At 38.3% G+C, this 20,345-nt stretch overlaps 1 protein-coding gene across 1 annotated transcript in view; it reads left to right on the plus strand.

The window, feature by feature from the left end:
• The window catches only part of LOC118813329 (proprotein convertase subtilisin/kexin type 5-like), a gene marked incomplete at its 3' end in the record, with an annotated part of 69,344 nt that extends 49,912 nt beyond the window's left edge, over positions 1-19,432 (plus strand). Inside the window, 9 exon segments of the mRNA XM_036578597.1 lie at positions 506-709; positions 2,388-2,471; positions 3,950-4,148; positions 5,589-5,803; positions 6,645-6,881; positions 10,236-10,469; positions 12,401-12,578; positions 18,350-18,567; positions 19,332-19,432. Coding sequence (XP_036434490.1) covers positions 506-709; positions 2,388-2,471; positions 3,950-4,148; positions 5,589-5,803; positions 6,645-6,881; positions 10,236-10,469; positions 12,401-12,578; positions 18,350-18,567; positions 19,332-19,432 — 1,670 coding nt within the window.
• Between the last annotated feature and the right edge of the window lie 913 nt (positions 19,433-20,345).

Genomic DNA, 20,345 nt, shown 5'->3' on the forward strand with positions numbered 1-20,345 from the left:
AAAACTTTCTCAAGCAACGTTGTTTATAATGTAGGCTACACTCTTAAAAAAGATGGTTCTTCAAGGGTTCTATGGTAAGGAAAACAAGCTTGACATTGTGACAGTAGAACACTTTTTGGTGCCATATAGAATCATTTTCTAAAAGGTTATATATATATATATATATATATATGTATACAACGCATTCTCCATCAGTCTGAAGATCCATTTCACCATGCAGAAAACCATTTAATCATGCAAAGGGTTCTTTGAGTGTTTATGGTTCTATAAAACCATTGTTTTTACTAAAGAACCCTTAAAGAACCATCTTTTTGAAGAGTGTGTAATATAAGTTTCATCTAATGCAATTTGAAAATTGTGATTTCCATAGAGAAAGTATTCATCTTTCAGCTCTAGCTCATCATGTGCAAACTTTGCTGCTCAAACAATTCAGTTGCATTACATTGCATAATTAATATAATGTAATATAATAATGAGTGACTATTCATAATCATTTGCTCCTCAGGCAGCATGTGCGTGAAGAACTGTATGGAGGGTTTTTATGGTGATTCGAAAAAGGAGTGTGAGCCGTGTCATCCTGACTGTCGCTCGTGTGGCGGTCCGTTTTATGATGACTGTGACTCGTGTGAAGACGGCATGCGTCTGGTGGATGGCAAGTGCATCGACATCAGTAGAGTGGTCAAGTGTCCCACTTTCCACTTCCTCAGCAGTAAGGCAGCTCTTCATTTGGTCTGATTTGAATTAGCTGAAAGTCTACAAATCCCCTTGGTTGTCCTATTAGCCCATCAGCCAAGACTTGCTTGGCATCTAAAGTTTGCTCCTTTAGATTTGTTTTAAGGCTATGACGCTCATGTAGCCAGCAAGTAATGAGAGCTTATACTCAACCAATTATTGTGCTCATGAGATAAACAAGAATTGTTCCTGAGAAGTTTTCTCAGAGCAAACTTGCTATGCCTCAAAACACTGTTATTAAAACGTCATGTTAAAGTAATTTAATTGTAAAAAGTAAAATTGTAAAATTGTAAAAATTGTAACTTTAAAAAAGTTATTTTGGAAAATCTAGCCACTGTGGCAAGGGCTGTTCATTGCCTAGAATTTATAAAGGAATAATTTGACAGAATAGTTTTTTCTTTTTTACCTTAAAAGTATTCAATAAGACAAACATCATGATATGCAGATCAAAAGAAATGCTGAAACATGTGAGGAAGTAAGTTATTGAAAAATAAAGGTTGAAAATTGAAAAGGTTACAAATGTTCGGTCATCAGTCTGTGATCAGAAGCTCAGGCACTATTGGGTTGTGAAGCAAGACAATGACTCGAAGCACAAGCCCAAGTCAAGTTAATGTTCAAGCCCACCTCTGGCTCAAGAGAGTGGCCTAGTCCTGACTTGAACCCCTTAGAGATGTTGTGGTAGGATCTTAAATGAGGAGTTAATGCTCGAAAGCCCTCAAAAATAAAATTAAATGGATAAATTAAAACAATTCCGCAAAGATTGAGTGTGCCAAAATTCCTCCACAGCGATGTAAAAGACTGATCGTTAGTTAAAGGAAGCCTTTGGTTGTGGTTGTTATGTGGTTGCTTATATAAACATAACATTAACAAAGCTAATACATGCTGTAGTAGCCACCCATTTTTGTAGATAACAATGTGCCATGCAGTGTCAAAATCCACATTAGCAAAGCTATTTGAAATTTCTGGAGTGGCCGAATCAACGTCCTGACTCGAACCCCGTTGAGATGCTGTAGTAGGACCTTAAACAGGCAGTTCATGCTCAATAGCCCTCCAAAATAACATAATTAAAACAGTTCTGCAAAGATGAGTGAGCCAAAATTCCTCCACAGTGATGTGAAAGACTGCTCTCCAGTTATAGGAAGCGCTTTGTTGCAGTCGTTGGTGCTAAAGTTGGCACAATCAGTTAAGTTTAAGGAAGGCAGTTACTTTTTCACATGGGTGATTTAGGTGTTGTAAAGGTTTTTTCCTTAAATAAATGAAATCATACTCATTACTTGTTATTTACATTAGCCTTGTAGCTTCAGTGCAAATCTAAAGAAGCATACATGACCTGGCTGATCATCTCCGCTTGGAGAAAGGAGAGCGTTCAGTGGTACATCGCTTTACCACTGTTATGAAGTTTTTTAATTTTTTCCCCTGTGTTCATGCAGTTCATTTCACAAACCAGATGAACCATGAAAATGTTTTTCCTTTTTCCATGTTATCAAGCTCTGCTAGCTGTAATGAGCGTTCAGTTATGTTGTGCCTCATTAAAGTGGCAGTTTAGTGAAGGGAAATCATGTTTGGATCATCTTAAAATTTCGGTTTGCAGTGTGAGCACCTTCACTTTCCTCTTAACCAGTGGGTGCGTATGTGTTTGCTTTTTTTTTTTGTAGGGCGTCATGAATGTGAGCAATGCCATGCTACTTGTATGCTGTGTTCGGGGCCTGGGCCAGACCAGTGTAATACCTGTAAGGATGGTGAGTATGTTCATTGGCCCACCATACAGAGATATTTTCTCTGCATGATTTTATATTGTTGTTGAATCATTCTGGAGAATGACTGTTGATATTTCAACTCAACAGCAAAACAAACATACCCCTCCCTTCAGTGCTCCTTCAGAAGTTCTGCCCCCCCAAATTCATGGATGCATATTGTCAAGGCCAACATGCTTTTTTAGATTTGTTGCCATAAAACCTTTCACAAATGTTGTACAGACAAATACCGTGATAAAGTGTTAGAGTAAACAAAGACACAGCAAGTAATGTAACTAACGTTAGCTCAGTAGTGGGTTAGCAAACTGTCGCTGCTGTGAAGCTGACAAACATTCGCCAACAGGACAAAACAATACTGACCTACTGATTCTGTGAAACAGCAAAAATGAGTTCATGTTACCCACCTGTCTAGCAGGAGCGACCTCCTCATCCCTTTTCAACTATTTTAACTATTAATGAGCTGAAGTCAGCTTCCTTTTCACCAGCTTCTTGTTAGAATTTTCCTGTTTCACCTTAAAAAAAGTGCAGCAGTTAAGACTACAATCCAGCACCTCTGCTTCTTGTTCGAATTTTCCCGCTCCTCCTTAAATTGTGCGCACACGCTGTGTTGGCGGTCACTGTCTGGGGAGGACAAAACAAAACGTGGGCAGGGCCGACGTTCTTACAGGGCCGGACTAACATGCACATGTGGCCGGACTGGCTATGAAAACAAAAAAACAGAGAAGCTAGGATTGCAGCACACACAGAGGGTGTGTGACTTCATTCTCTGCTCAGGATGCCTTTACTCCACTATGTCTTTACATATAAAAAAAGGTGTTTGCTTCTATATTAATGTTTAAAGTGTCATATATATCACATTTAGACTGCAAACCTGCAGTACTGGGCAAAAGTCGACCCATCATTTATTTCATTTCCATTCAACACAGCCAGTAAGTACAAATTACTAATTTTTCAGGAGTCATTTCTGAGGAGACAAGCTATGAAATAATCCACTTACATAAGGTTAGAAGCTGTTACTGTAGACAATAACAATTGAAAATGTGCAAATCAAACAAAGAAGCTGCTGGTATTCTCGGAACAATGCACTGACCTCAACATCAGACCTCAACATCACTGAATGTGGGATTACTTGGACTGTGCGAAACAGAAAATGCAAGTTCTAAGACTGAACTTTGGAGGTCTGTAGATTTCTTTGAAAAACTGAAAGCAAGTGTCCTGAAAAGAATGGAAGCTGCAATAAAGGTAAAGGATGGACACAATAAGTACTGAAAGAAATGTATTATATTTAGTTATTGAGTCTTCTGTGTGTGTTTTCTGCCTTCCTCTGAGAAAAGAATTAACTTGTACTTAATGGCTGTTTTAACTGGAAATTAAATAAACGAAGGTTGGACTCATTTGTACTGTAATGTGTTATTCAGACCTGCTGTAAAGTTCCCCACTCTGTGTGCCTGTGTTCTCTGTAGGTATGTTTCTAGTTGCTGAAAAGCAGACTTGCGTATCATCCTGTCCTGCGGGTACTTATGGGAACCGGACAAGTGGGCATTGTGAGGATTGCCTGCCGGGCTGTGTCTTGTGCCAGGAGGCTCATCGCTGCCTCAAGTGCAGAGCTGACAAAGCCCAGCTCTACCTACAGAATGGCTTATGTGTCACAGATTGTCAAAGGTAGTGAATTTAACACATTAACTCTCTCTCTTTCTCTCGCTCTTTCTTCTGTTGTGTCATTGGCTTCTTTGAAAGGAGAGTTCACTGCTCAGATTTGTAGTTTTGACCTTAACCTAAATGTAGCCAATAAACCAAGACAACTTTGTTGTCTGAGGTTTGCTTCTCTGGCCAATGTAGCTGACATTGGAAGCTAACAAAGACTTAATTATGTGGTTGCTAATAAAAAGCATTTACATAGCTAATAAGTTCTGTAGTAATCATCCATTTTTATGGTTAACAGTATGTCATACAGTTTCCGAATCCATAAGCACATCTGTTTGGGATATGGGTGGATCTAATGATTCTAGGGCTCTATGCAAGACAGGAATGGGGTCCCCTGGATGCACATTTTTAAATTAGTTTAGGTTCTGGGCTCCTGAGTGGCATATCCATTTACACTGTAAAAAAATATATGTATTGGCAAGTGGACTAAAGTTGATAACATCTAATATTTCTCATTTTGAGATTGTTGTAAAAGTTGCATAAGATTATGTAATTACCTCAATATATTAGCAAGTAATTTTGCTTGTTTTTAAGAAATATGCTTGTAACAAACTAAATTATCTGCCAATATAGTGCAATCATTTTATAAGAAATTATTATTTTTTTATTTCTTTTGTATCCCAGGACAGTTTGAGGGAAGCAATTAGTAACTTGAATGGATTATTTTTTAGGCTGACTACCCAAACACTGGAGCTATCTGTACTTACATTCACACTAGCATTATGCATTGTCTGCTGAGCAAGTGCAGCATCTGTTCTGACTGACAAAACAAAGTTAACTTTGGAACTGTGATGATAAACTTTTTGCTTTCCTCCCCTCTAACAGCAACGAGAGCAAACGACAAACCAATGAGCAGTAGAGTGTGATGCAACGCAGCGTTTCTGACATACCAAATTAGTTTCCACAGGACAGGATTACTGAAAAGAATTACACAGAAATAACAGCTTTTTTAAGAATGTGTGTACATGCATATATATTAGATGTGATTATTGAACACCCACATTCAGTTCTGTAACTCTAATGAACAACAGAAACTTGGTGTTGAATAATATAAATATTGAATAATATAAATTGAATAATATAAATATTGTAGCACTGGGGTGCAACTATAACCCTTTGCGTTTTCGGTTTCATAATGATATTTTGCTTTCAGATTCTCCAGTTTAGTCTGTATTGCTGTTTGGTAGTAAAGTAGTGAGTGTCTCATCTGTTTAACATGTGTTTAAAGTTCTGTCTTTTCATCAGAAGATCTTAGCTTTGTGTCGTGGCGATGCCGCAACCAAAAAAAATGCTAATTATTGATGCATTTTTGGGGGTTGCCAATATCTGGTAACAGATCTCCCACAAAATATAGTCATACAGTGTAGTCATGCATATACGTTGTTTGTTTCTTCACAGGGGTTACCCCAATAACGGAGAGTGCCGTAGCTGTGCTGAAGGATGTGCCTCGTGTGAGGACAGTGCTGATCACTGTCTGAGCTGTGACAAGCAGTACATCCTCCATAAACACACCTGCATGAGCCACTGCCCAGAGAACTACTATGTGAAAGATGATGTGTGTGAGCGCTGTCCCCATGGATGCACCCAGTGTGAAAGAAATGGCAAATGCAGTGGTAAGCATTGCTGGGAATACTTTAGCAAAAATGGATTTAGTCCTGCAAAGTTGCAATATGGTGTACGCACAGTACCAGTCAAAAGTTTGGGCCTGAGCATACATTCTTCTGAAGGATTGTCCTTAGTATGCCCAAAATGTGTTTGTAAGATAGGTATACATAGTGAAGTTAATGCTGATGTTTCCAGTTATTTCCAGAGCACAAATTATTTTTTAGCTGAAAACAAGTACTTAGCATATGTGTAACTTCTTCAAGCCTGTTTGAAAGCCTTCCTCTGTGGCTTCTCATGAAGCTGCTTAAGAGAACGCTAATATTCATCTAGGCAAAGTGGGGGTACTTTGAAGAATCAAAAATAGATGAAATAGAAATTTTCATTTGTTTAAACTCTTTTTCATCACTATATATTTCCATATATGCTAAATCGTAGTTTTGATATCTTCATTATTATTGTAAAATGTAAAAAATAGCAAAATAAGGAAAACCCTTGAATGGGTAGGTGTGTCTTTTGACTAGTGTCATATATAATAAGATATGAAATAATATATACGAGAGTCACTGAAAGTTAAGAAAAATGTATTATTTTTCCATTATAATGGTTTTGGGCCACATCTTATAAGTTACCTTAAAAATATTTTGTGTACTTTAAACTTGATCAATTTTATTTCACTAGATCGTCAGACATGTAGATAATGTTCACAACTTGCTTGTATCGGGGTTCCCCAGGGGTGAGTTGTAGGGCCATTTACATTACCACAGAATTCAATGAAATTTCTGCCAATCTCTGTTTTCTTTCCTTCCCACTTTTTGATCTCTCGTTTTTTCTTCCTTTCTTTTCACTCAGAATGTGCTCAGTACTACTTCTTGCATGAGGGTAAATGCCTGGATGACTGTCCCAAAGGCTACTTTACAAATGTGCAAGAGAAGAAATGTGAGCGTTGTCATGACGACTGTGCAGCGTGTGATGGCCCGGACGCAGACGACTGCATATCGTGTTGGTATCCTTCAGCGGTCCGCTACAATGGAGCGTGTCTGTCCAGCTGCCCTTCGAACACATACCGAGACAACACTGAGTGCAGAGGTATTTCAGTCACAAACGCACATGTACAAAGTACAAACACACTGTAATTTAATATATGCACAACAGTTGGAATTAATGTTTATAATGATATACAAATAATTTTGCTACAGATACATGTAGAAAATGATTCTAGTATGATGCCACTTTACAACTTCATAGGTTTCAAATAATTAGTAGGAAAGATTGAAAAAAGAAATAAAGGTCTAGAATGGTGAACAGAGCTGCAAATGATTGTAAACTGACCAAGAAAGCTGTTTATCATCATGAATGAAATTCATTACAGTTAATTACCAGAAAGCCCCATATTTTAAATATGATGATCAGATCTTAAAGAACATAGAAATAAAGAGTAAACGAAATAACTTATTTGATCATTGTTTATTTTAGTTATTTTATAACTTCTGGTTCATCAAATACTGAATTACAGATTAAAGCATCTACAAATACAAATCTCTGCTTTATAATATTCAAATCTATATTGCATAATGTATTTTTTGAAAATAGCAATAGCATATAAAATGCCAAAATCTATTTCGACAACAATTCCAAACTCTAAACAGTTGTGTTTATGTCCACAAAGAAATTCATATCCATATACTTGAAGGCATGGTGGTTACATATTGCACATGCTGACAAACACGAATAAATCTATAGTCTTAGAATTATGAGTTTCTAACCGACACCGTGGTCAAATGGGAATAATCATGGGTTACGCTAAAGCCTAGAAGTTTCAACATTCAGTCTGGAATTTTGAAACCATTTGTCTGAAACGACACTTTTGTCAGCAAAAACCTTTATTCTAAAGTCTCCTAATTTGTCATAATTACATTAATTGTATTGGAATATGGAGACCAAACCACATACGCCAAGTCTGCCGCTGTACAAACAAAAGCCAGACATTGCAAAACCAGATGCTGCGCAGATGTTGGATGGCTCGTTCTTATATTCTCAGACTGTTGTCTTAAACAATATGGCTTTCGGTACCATACATCATGATGTTTCCTCTTCATTTTCTAAGTACTTATGTCAGCATTACACTGAGTTTCTGACATGTTTTGTCTATGCTGGACTGATGTTTGTGGTTTTGTCTGTTTCGTGGTCATGGTATTTTTGCTCTGATTGGATCCTGGCTGGATGTATTTGTGTTGTTTAACTATGGAGGCATTTCATGAAGCAGGATTTCTAAGTCAGCAAGATAACTTAAGCAAAAAGTCAAGCCTGTTTAATGGGAACAGGTTATTATCATTTATGTAAAATACCCTCTAGGTATGGTGCACTTGGGCATTAGCCAGGCAATCATCTTTCACACTTTTTTGGTGAATGTTTGGACTGTGTTGATGCTGTGATCACTTGTTTTATGTAATCTGGTGTCCAATCCAAACCATGCTATCACTACCCTAGTCCACAATTAGGCTTGTGATGACACCAGAATTTTGACTTTGATAACACTATCATGTCTAGTATTGCAATGCTTTATACCAACAGTATACTGTGGCAAAAAATAAAGACCAATTGGATTCAACATAAAAAAAGATTCAAATTACTAGAGTTTTATTAACACCCAATCAATACAAAACTCTTTAAATGTTAAATAAACAAAATAAGTAGCTAAATAATTAACATGGTCTCATACTGCATGTTCTGAAGAGGAGATTACAGTGAAATTCCACCGATTCTTCAACATTTCTGCTTAATTTAGTTGCTGAGATGTACACAAAGTCATTCAGAGTAGTATCTCCAAAATGGTAACTTTACAGGAGAAGGAAAAAACCTACGTTACTTTTAATATAAGTCAGTGGAGCCAGACTTTTTTCCAAGTAATTTTGGGTCATTTCTTTTGGTCCATTCATCATGAAATTCACACACAGTGTAAAGGGCACTAGGCACTTTCAAATTGTGTCAAAAACTGAAAACCAAAAAAAATAGAGATATGAGGTTTTCTTTCGACAGCAGCGATATGAAATGGTTCATTGTAGAGAAACCTAAACTCAGAATTCTTTACAGTAACTCTGCCTGGAACCTGGGCTCTGAATGTTTACAAGCGCAAATGTAGCCGTTTTATTTTCTTTCCCGAAAAAAAAAAGTTAATCTACACGTCATTTCAACTTCTATATGTCAACAATGGTAAAATAGTAGTGATTCTGAAAGTTTTCGTTGGGACTATTTTGCCTTACGTCTGTCTGCTGTTAGTGTATTTTAAAAAGCATTTTTTTGGCAGAAACTCTCCAAAACAGCATTTGGACTGTATGCACAGCTATTTAATTCATAACTTTCTGTTATGGAGCTTTCTGGTTCCTATCACCACCACTATGAACAATTCTGACCTTTGAAGTTTAGAATGCCACATTTCACATCAAACTGGTCTGCATGACTTTGTTTACATCTTAACAATTATGCATAAATAGTAACAAATCTGCATCCTTCACAGTGTTCTTAAACAAATTCAGAATGGTATTTGAGGAATCAAACGAGTCAAATTAGCATGAACAGTTTGATTCGTCTAGAGCAGGGGTGCCCACATTTTTTTGTCTTAGGGGCCAAAGTGAAATGTTTGTGGTGGATCGAGAGCTAAAAAAGAGAAAACAACCTGTATAAAACATAACACTATATTTTACCACTAAACTACTTAAAAATACAAATTTAAAATCAAAACAAGAGTTGAAGAAGTTTTATATAGTGTAAATTATTTGGTGAAAGGGTGGGGTTGGGAACTTTCTAGTGGTCCAAATCAAATATCCTCATGGGTGAACTTTGGGTGGCCCTCATCCAGAGGCAGAATGTTGGTAGTTTATTTTAATGACTAAAATTTGTTATGTTGTAGTATAGCACTTCTGACTACAATCTGTGCCAATGACTGAAGAAATGCTGATTACATATTGCTGCTGTTGAACAGAAAATCATATCTCCAAAATGGTAACTTTAGAGGAAAAGGAAAAAAGATACTTTACTTTTAATGGAAGTCAGTTGAACCAGACTTTTTTCCAAGTCATTTTAAGCCATTTCTTTTAGCCTATACATCACGAGGTTTTGTTCCAACAACAGCAATAGATAGAAATACTGTTATACAATGTTCTCATCAGAGCTCTCTATTCCAGACAGTTCTATATGGTGATGACAATATAATCAGTTTTACAGTGAACCGACTTCCAAGGTTTACTGTTCAGAAAGTTCCGTGCTGGGATGTTCTCCACAATGATGTGTAGATTCAGTACCATTTCACTGTGGAACTGAAAGAACTGAGTCCGAGTCAAACGCTGCAAACAAAAGAGTGGCTTTGCTTCGCTTAGGTAGAGACCGTTTCTCTTGCTACTTGGTATGTTTGGTCAATATTTAATGGACCTTTCTGTTTCATAGACTGTGATAAGTCCTGCCTCACATGCTCCGGCCCTCACCCTTCCTCATGCCTCAGCTGCGGACCCAAGATGAAGTTAGACGCTAACGGCCACTGCGAGTCATTCAGCAGATGTTCTTCCAACACTTTTGAGGACAAAGATGGGGAGTGCGGGGCGTGCCACTCCAGCTGCCTCTTCTGTTCAGGCTCTGGCAAAGATCAATGCCTCAGCTGCAGCCCTTCTTACTACCTGCACAGTGAGTCCATCTGCCTCATACAGCGCTAACTCCTTTGTGCCTTTTAGAGTCTTACTCAAGCCACAATAACAACGCAGAAGCATAATATATAGTAATGTGAGTGAGGGCCAATGTACACTAGCAGTCAAAAAGAATTTGCTCAGATGCTTTGCAGTTGTTTATGATGTGTTTGAAGGGCTTTGTCCTCTCTGTTATTTAAACAAGTACAACCACAAAAAGGACTTCATTCCAAGACAATGCCTGATTCCAGGCCACTCTTGAAGTGAGGGAATGGTTTTAGGAGGAGGAAATTCAGCTGATGCTATGGCCAGCACAGTCACCACATATAGATCCTATTCATAGCTTATGAGACCACCATGAAAAATTTGTGGAGGAGAAAAATCCAACCACTGTGGATGGTGTTTGGACAGCAGTGGGGAATATGTGGGAAGCAGTTCCTGTAGATCATTAAAAAACTTCTGAAAGTATGACAAAAAGCAGCATGAAGCGGTCACCAAGGCCAGAGAAAGACATACAAAATAGTAACAGACACTTTTAGTTTAGTCTACTCACTGTGTCTCAATTCAAATTCCAGTGATCATTAAGGAAAAATGTTTTTACAAAATTTCTGTATAATATAATCATTTATATTAAAAACATTCAGAGTGGTTTGATGTTAATTACTACACTGTAGAAGCTTACCAGCTCAAATTGCTTTACAATGGTGGTGATGGGAACCAGGGGTCGTAATCTCTTCAACGCAAAATAGCCATTGTATTTACTATCCAGTTCCACAAGTGAACCTACATGTGTCGTCTGATTTTTTATATGTAATGTTTATAGTGGTAAAATAGTATAAATCTGATAATATATGTTTTCTTTGGTGACTATATTGCCTTACAACACCCTGCACATACCGCTCCACCAAGAATGCATTTAAAAGATATACACCGATCAGGCATAACATTATGACCACCTCCTTGTTTCTACGCTCATTGTCCATTTTATCAGCTCCACTTACTATATAGGTGCACTTTGTAGTTCTACAATTACAGACTGTAGTCCATCTGTTTCTCTGATACTTTGTTAGCCCCCTGTCACCCTGTTCTTCAGTGGTCAGGACCCCCATGGACCCTCACAGAGCAGGTACTATTTGGGTGGTGGATCATTCTCAGCAGTGCAGTAACACTGATGTGGTGCTGGTGTGTTAGTGTGTGTTGTGCTGATATGAGTGGATCAGACACAGCAGTGCTGCTGGAGTTTTTAAACACCTCAGTGTCACTGCTGGACTGAGAATAGTCCACCAACCAAAAATATCCAGCCACCAGCGTCCTGTGGGCAGCGTCCTGTGACCACTGATGAAGGACTAGAGGATGACCAACACAAACTGTGCAGCAGCAGATGAGCTACTGTCTCTGACTTTACAAGGTGGACTGACAAGGTAGGATTGTCTAATGGAGTGAACAGTGAGTGGACACAGTGTTTAAAAACTCCAGCAGCACTGCTGTGTCTGATCCACTTGTACCAGCACAACACACACTAACACACCACCACCACTCAAATAGTACCTGCACTGTGAGGTTCCATGGGGGTCCTGACCACTGAAGAACAGGGTAAAAGGGGGCTAACAAAGTATGCAGAGAAACAGATGGACTACAGTCTGTAATTGTAGAACTACAAAGTGCACCTATATAGTAAGTGGAGCTGATAAAATTGACCAACACTGTGAACAGTTCTGACTCTTAAGTTTCTCTAGAATAGAGCATTTCAAATCAAACCACTCTAAATGACTTCATTAACTTAAGAATTAATTGTTGCCGTTTAAATATTTCGGTGAAATTTCCCTTCAAAGGCGCTGCAGTTATAATGAGCACGCTTATTATCATAAGCACTGTGCATAACTGCTAGGATGCCAAAAATAAAGGTGGAGCAAATTCTCTTTCTCCAAACAGATCACATGTGTGTTGCCATGTGTCCGGATGGTTACTACAGTGACGAGGATATGCGCGAGTGCGTCAAGTGCTATGTGACATGTGCAACATGCCAGGGGCATCACAGCACCAACTGCCTCACTTGCAAAGCAGGCCACTTCAGGCTGGGAAACAGCTGCGTGGAGAATTGTCCTCCCAGGTACCCTTTCCCGTCAGGCACATCTGTCTCCTTTCTGCTCTTGAATGCTTTTTGTTACTTCATCTGCATCTGATTTATTCTGGTGAATCAAGCAGTAACTCAAGACTGAATTAAGGAACCAAGTTAATAAAGCCAAAAGGGAGCTAAAAAAAGCAGAAAATGAATAATGCGTAGCTCATACATATTAGTAATGTTTGCATGTGTGAGATATGTGAGATTTTGCATAGTCACCATGACCAGCGATTGTGTCACGATGCTGTCACTAGAGGGCAGCACACACTCGGACAAGTCAAATGAGATCTGGAGCACAGATGGACAAAATAATGGAAACACTCAACAGTGTAAGCTTATTAATGTCAAGTACATAATAAAGTGAAGGGCAGTTTTTCTTCAGAACATTTTGAAATGCTACTACAGATACAGATAGATGACAAAGAAAAAACCTGAAAAAAATGAGTGGAGACAAGTGTGAAATGCTTTCAGACAGGTGTACTGCATGATAGAATTAAGCATTTAACATCCTGCCATGCTGTGTGGTGAGTGTAAAAAATATTGAGCAGGCCTGCTGACCTTGATTTTGGACCAAGATGACAGGTGAAAAAGACCTGGAAAGAGGGTTCATTATTGGAGCACAAAAACTAGCTAGTATTACAGTAGAAACAGTAACTAAAGTGACATCTGCATTCAGTTCTATAGAAAAGACATCAGTAAACAAGGTTGGAAATTTTAGTTAAAAGAACACGCTTAAAGGGGAATTCCACCAATTTTTCAAACTTTCAGCATAATTCAAACAAAGTCATTCAGAGAGGTTTAATGTGAAATGGTTCATTGTAGAGAAACTTGCCTACTCTGATTTCTTTACAGTGGTGGAGATAGGAACCAGGGGTCGCAGTGTCTATAACACAAATATAGCCGTTTTATTTACTATCCAAAACAACCAGTGAACTTTTACATGCCTTGTGAATTTTTATATGTTGGCGATGGTTAAATAGTGTTAAATCTGAAAAATAGGTTTCCTAATGGGACTATTTTGCCTAACATCACCCTGCATGTATCCCTCCACTATTACTGGATTAAACAAGCCTGTTTCAGGCCAACATGTTCTATCAAAATGATTGTAAAACAGTGTTTCAGGCATGAGGGAATGTATTAACCATTTCATGTAATGCATAATTATGTTGTTAAGATGTAACAAAAGTCATTCAGAGTGGTTTGATGTAAAATGGTCTGTTGTACAGAAATTCACTAAGTCTGAATTGTTCACAGTGGTGGTGATAGGAACCAGACATAGCCCCTGGTTTCTCTGCAGTGAGCCAGTTCACATCAAACCACACTGAATGACTTCATTTACACCTCAATGACTAAATTACGCCGGCGTTTAGAAGAAAAAATGATGGAATTCCCCTTTTAAGTATCCATTTGTCTTTGCGGTGACCACTGTTCCTCTTTGCCAGTGCTGTTTGTCTGTGTCTAGCTTGTATTGTCATGATTTGATCTCATAGTTTTTGCGACCAATACACCTGCAGTTCAGATTCCAAGCATATGGCCATTTTTGAACTCTTATGCTGCTTTGAAAACTCTTAAATACGTTAAAAACACATAACTTTCATATCTGTGGTTTAGTTGCTTTAAATTTAAAGTGCTGTTTTTCATGGTTGTTTTGTCCTGCTGTAAATCCGCCCAAAGGAAAACAGACCACCTTAAAAACAGTCCTTCAGACATTTAAACAAACTTCTGTTATCCTATAAGTCATCATTCTGGCATGCAACATTAAGCAAAAATATGTTTTCCCTTCAGATAGACCAAAGAAAACAGATCTTTTGTGTGCTCTGAGCCTTAGGGTCCCTAGTCAGAACAAAACAAGCTATCTGTTAATTCCACGGTTCCAGGGTAATTCGAGGGTTCCATGCTGATAAGCGTTAAAGAGCCCTCATGTTGTCCTTCAGCTGCTGCCTGCTTTTAGTCTGTGGTGAGAGGTTCTCTCAATGTTTTCCAGCTTCAGCTCAATGGGACGTCTCATTGAAAACACAGTGGATTGCATCTACAAAAGATTTAGTCATGACATAGCGATAGATTGAACAAGACATATAACTTCACCTAGTCAAACACTCAATTAAGCTTTATCAAAACACTTATCTAGACCATTACATGTGACAGAACCAGTCTTTAAAAGGGCTTTGTTTAAAATGGCCACTGCACTACTTTTTGACCAGTTGTGCAATTACTGAACTGCATGGCCTTACAGATGTGTTATTAAGATAAAGTAAGCACTGCTAATGCCCTCTGGGACTTTCACCCACCAGCCTTTCCGGACAACAGGTCTCCTGGGCAGATTTTCAGGACTGACCAGAAACCTTTCAGTGCAGGAAAAAAGATTAAACATAATGAAGTTAAAGGGGGAGTCCATTGATTCTTCTGCATTTTTCAGTGGTTCTGATGCAAAGTCATTCACAGTTGTTTGATGTGAAATTCATTGTAAACAAACTTACTGACTCAGATTTCTTTACAGTGATGGTGATAGGAACCACGTATTGTGACGTCTACAACACAAATACAGCCATTTTATTAACTATACAAAACCACCAGTGAACCTACAAATGTCTCCTGAGTTTTTAATATGTATACCTAATCAAAGGGAGACTTTTTGGAGTTATAAATTAAAAGCTACTGTGAAGCTACTATGGAATTTACTATGGATTTTAGTCCAATTTATAGACCTTAGATAATATCGACACCCTCTACACTCTCAGAAAAAAAAAAAATGAAACTGTCACTGGGGCAATACTGCTCTTGTCACTGCGGTGGTACCTTCAAGTACATCTCAGTACCTTAAGTCACGGAACATAACTGTACCATAAACCATTGAAATTATATTTTCTAAGTTGTGTTGACTCCACACTCCCCATCTCGTCTCCAGGCTTTTATTTTCTTTTATTAGGGTATGAAAATATACAAATATGTACATTTCCACTGGAAAAACTTATTGAAGGTTCACAACCGGACCTTTAAACCACTGTTGTACTTTTGAGGGAACATCTACATTTACAGTTCTCATCAAACCACTGTGAATGACTTTGTTTACGTCTTAAAAAATTAATTACAGTAGACTTTCTGATACTTCTAAAGGATTTTCATTTAAATTCCTTCTCATTATGAAGCTTGAAAGGAGCTGAAAAGGTCAGTAGGTCAGCTTCTTGATGGGAGACTTTGTGACTTAGACGATTTCCTCTTTTTTCATGGTGAATTAAATGTCCAAAGCCACAGAGTGATGGGACAGTGGTGAGATTTGTACTCATGTGAGGAACTGAGTAGTGATCATGTGAGGAAAACTTGTGAAAAGTGAAAACAGTTTTCTTAAACCATGCATAAAGCTAGAGCATTTTTTCTTTTACAACATGATAAGCTTGTCAGATTAAAGGAGCTGTTACGATCATGTTGAGTCATGAGTTCTGTCACAGTTCAAAAGGCCCAACCACATTTTTTTCCTTCCATTTGAGATCAGCTCTGAAGATGTCTTAGTCTTACAGAAAGCTTCCTTATACAGAACTTCCTTGAAGTGAGTTTCTTTAAGAGAAGAGCTATTTCCTGTTGGTGAGGCGTTCCTGTATATTAAGTTCCAGTATGCAAAGTGACTTTTTTGGCCCCAGTTGACCTCTCTGATTTGGGCACATAGAGACTGTAGACAAACTACTCAGTTCATACATACATTTCTTTGTGAAGGTCAGAGACTGTTCATCTATTTATATTTGCCAGACAAAAGTGGCCATTAAGTACAAGGTATTCATTTTTCACTAGATATTTCACTAGTACCCCACCAACCCCCACCTGGTCACACTTTCACTTTCACATTTGCCATTTAAGAGCAGGCTGGCTATCAGCGGTCGGCATAACAACTGGCCACCCTCTCCAACTTCGCCACCTCCCCACCCTCTTGCCCTCTCCCCCAGTCAACGTTTCGGAAATTTTTCTGGAGTCGTCATTAGAAATTAGGGTAACACTTTATTTGGAGTGGTCCTTTGTAGATGATTAATAAACTCTTAACAGAGTCAGTAACACATCAACAACATATCAGTGAAGCAGCAGTAGTGCAGCATCTGAATACATTGAAGTAAATATCTTGCAGATGTTCTGTTCATACATTACTTACATTAAGTAGATGTACTATTAATACTGTAGGTTACTTCCTTTATGCAAAACCTAACCTTACCCAACACCTAACCCTAACCCTGGCCCTAATCCTAACCCTAACCTTAACCTCATCCCAAAACCTAACCCTCATATGTTTTTGATGTGTTACTGAGAGACCGTTGAGTATTTGTTTCATCCAAAAGGACCACTCGAAATAAAGTGTCACTGGAATTAAATATTAGATTATGCAATCCATTATTATGCAGTCCACTTGCATAAGGAGGGGTAAAATCAAATGAAAACAAATGGGAAAATAGGAGTTTCCAAAACTTCATAAATTCATAAATAAAATGAATTCATAGCTTATTCATTTATTCATAAATTATTCATTATTCAATTGTTCAGAAACTATTCAACAAGAGAAAATTATTAATAGATCTTGCTTCAGATCCGAAAAACAAAAAATCCAGAAGTCTTTCTGTCCATCTTTCTACTGCGTGAAGACAGCTCAATGCTATGGGTCTGAAAGGGTTAAAAAAGGGGGATATAGCTTTCAAGCCATTGATGAGAAATGGAAATATACACTGGAACACAGAAACTGGATAGAACCCAGACCTCAACATCACTGAATGTGTTTGATTACTTGGATGGTGAGAAGCAGAAAATGCAACCAACTTCTAAGACTGAACTTTGGAGGTGTGGAAAAACATCCCTGCAGATTTCTTTGAGAAATTGAAAGCAAGTCTCCTGAATAGAATTAAAGCTGTAAGTAGTTGTTTCAGCTTCTGTGCAGTCTCCCCTTAAGTAAATGTTTTTCCTGATGTTGAAAAACGAGTAACTTTTTTTGACTGGGGATTAAATAAGTGAAAGGGTGGTCTCTGAGCTCTGTATAATATGATATACAACATTCTAAAGTTTGTACATTTGGTGAAATTTTATGTTGAATTAGGAACAAGATTCAAGGTAAACATTTTTGTCCATGAAAAGGATGGAAATTCACCTTTTGCCTGACCTAACAGTTCATCGACACTCAGTTATTATAAAGTTATTCAGATAACTTTGACTTATCACACTGGGTACAAAAGAAGCCTTAACAGATTTTTTAAAAAATCAAAATCAAATTGAAAGTCAAGATACTCACTACTCACTACTCATGTCCCAAGATGCCCTTATTCACATTAAAACTTGCATGTTTACGCAAAGAATGAAGACATTGTTGGGCCTTTTGACAACATAATCAGTCTCGACCTCTAGATCAGAGGTGGGAAATTCTGGTCCTGGAAGACCGGATTCCTGCCCAGTTTGGTGGTTTTCCTGCTCAAACACACCTGACTTAACTCAGCGCTTAAGTAGGTATGTCACCAAACTGTGCAGGACTCCAGCCCTCAGTTCCCCACTCCTGTGCCAGATGTTTGAATTTTGGGACTATGAACCACAATGGTTCTCTCAAGGACCAGGTAATAACTCGCTTCTTAACTCTGGTGTGCAACTCATAATAATAATTGAAGGGCCTCCCCTGTAATTTTGAGGCTTCTTATTATAAGTACCTTTGCATGTGATTTTGTCTCTGTAAACATTCTGAAAAGCTACAACAGTGAAGCAAATATATCATAATTGTGGCCTGTACATGTTTTCTTTCTCAGCTTCTATGGCAACACTACTAACGGAACGTGTGAGGCATGTGACCCCTCGTGTGCGGAATGCTCGGGCAGCGGTAACGACCACTGCCTAGGCTGCAGAGATGGCTACTTCCTGTTAGCGCAGAAGGGGATTTGTCTGCATGCGTGTCCATCCAACTACTTCCCCAACACTCAGGAGAAAGTGTGCCAACACTGCCACCCGTCCTGCAAAACGTGCAAAAGTAAGGCAAAGCATCATAGCTAAAGACTTATTGGAGCTCTACCTGGGGAGGTGTTTATCATTTAAGTAAGATCTGTGACTTTAATCGAGTGTGCATCTGGTGTAAGTAGTCTTATTGTGGTACTAACGTAATAATGAAGAGTGAATGGCTTCCTGTAATTGGCAGAACCTGGAGCTCCCCCAGTGCTCCGTGTTGTTATTGTTACTGAGCAGGGCACTGCAATGCCGATTTGAACACCTGAGCTGTCTGTGGGAATTTGATGAAATTGAAGATACTTCAGTGTTTGCCACAGGGCTGAAACAAACTAGGTGGGGAACACCATGGGGTGAAGGTGGTGGTGGGGGGGGTTGAATATGTGGGTACCCAAACTCATCATAGCATTTGTTTACTTACTCAACTATTCAGCTAAGGCACCAAATAAGTCAGTCACACTGCGTACCATTGTTTATCCATACAATCGAAAATATTTTCTCTTTGGAATTTGTTAAAATGGGATGAAATATACCCGAGTATAGCCTTCGTGTGGAGAAACACTGTATTTTATCACAAAAAAATCTAAGGTACAGAATCTCCTCTAATACAACTAATCCAGCTCAAATAGTCAAGACATTCTGAATGTGATGATTGTCTCTGTCCAGTGAAAAATCACTGAAATAGTCTACAGTTTATAAACTGAAAGTATCATAAATATTTGAGGACTTTTGTTGCAGTGATTTCTGATTAGAATTTTGAAGGCACCAAGCTCTGTCTAATCTAATCTGTAGGTTCGGGCGCTCTGCAGTGTACGTCATGCTACGAGGGCTTCCGACACTTTGGAGGAATTTGTTCATCCCAGTGTCTTGGTGGACAGTATGCTATCTCCACGGTAACCCAGCTCTTATATTACTACTCATTTCTGTAATGCATCAGATACAAAAGAAAAATTCAATGAATACAAATCACTGGAATGATAGTTTTTGACAGTATTTTAAATGTAGTTCTACGTCGTCTGTTTCAACTTGTCAGATGTCATAAAACATAAGTATTGTGTCATGTTATGTATCGCGGACATCGCGCATCATGAAATTACATTCTTGCTGTATAGCCCAGCTCCTGCCTGATTATACATGAATAGCTTATTAAGACATTCTCTTTCGTCTGCCTCTTTCTAAGAGTGTGGACAACTTTTTTTTGTTGTTAATTAAAGGGGAATTCCACCAGTTTTTCAAAATTTCTGTATAATTCGATCATTGAAATGTAAACAAAGTCATTCAGAGAAGTTACCGTGGTAGTGATTTGAATCAGGGGATCCAGGGGTCGCAATGTCTACAACGCAAAAATCACCATTTTATTTACTATTCAAAACAACCTGTAAACCTACATGCGTCTTCTGTTTTTTTAATGTAATGTTGATCACTGTAATATAGTGGTGATTCTGAAAAATACATTTTCTTTGGGGGCTATTTTGCCTCACAACACCGAACGTGTACTACTCTACTATAAATGGCTTTTAAAAAAATGTTTTAGGCCAAATCCTAACCTCAGAACTTTACTAAGACAATGTCTCAGACATTAGGCAGCATATAGGTTACCATATAATGTAGTAAATTTCTGTGAGGGAGCTTTTTGAGGCACTGAATGCTTCAGACGTCTGGTTCCTATCAGCACCACTGTGAACGATTCTGACTTAGTAACACCAAACCACTCTGAAGGGCAAGCCATTTGATATTGTGCCAATTTGGAAAATTTGGTGGAGTTTCCCAATAATGCAAGACAGCGTAATAGGATGATTTTTTTTT

Source organism: Colossoma macropomum, unplaced genomic scaffold (assembly GCF_904425465.1).
Source record: "Colossoma macropomum unplaced genomic scaffold, Colossoma_macropomum, whole genome shotgun sequence".
Lineage (NCBI taxonomy): Eukaryota > Metazoa > Chordata > Actinopteri > Characiformes > Serrasalmidae > Colossoma > Colossoma macropomum.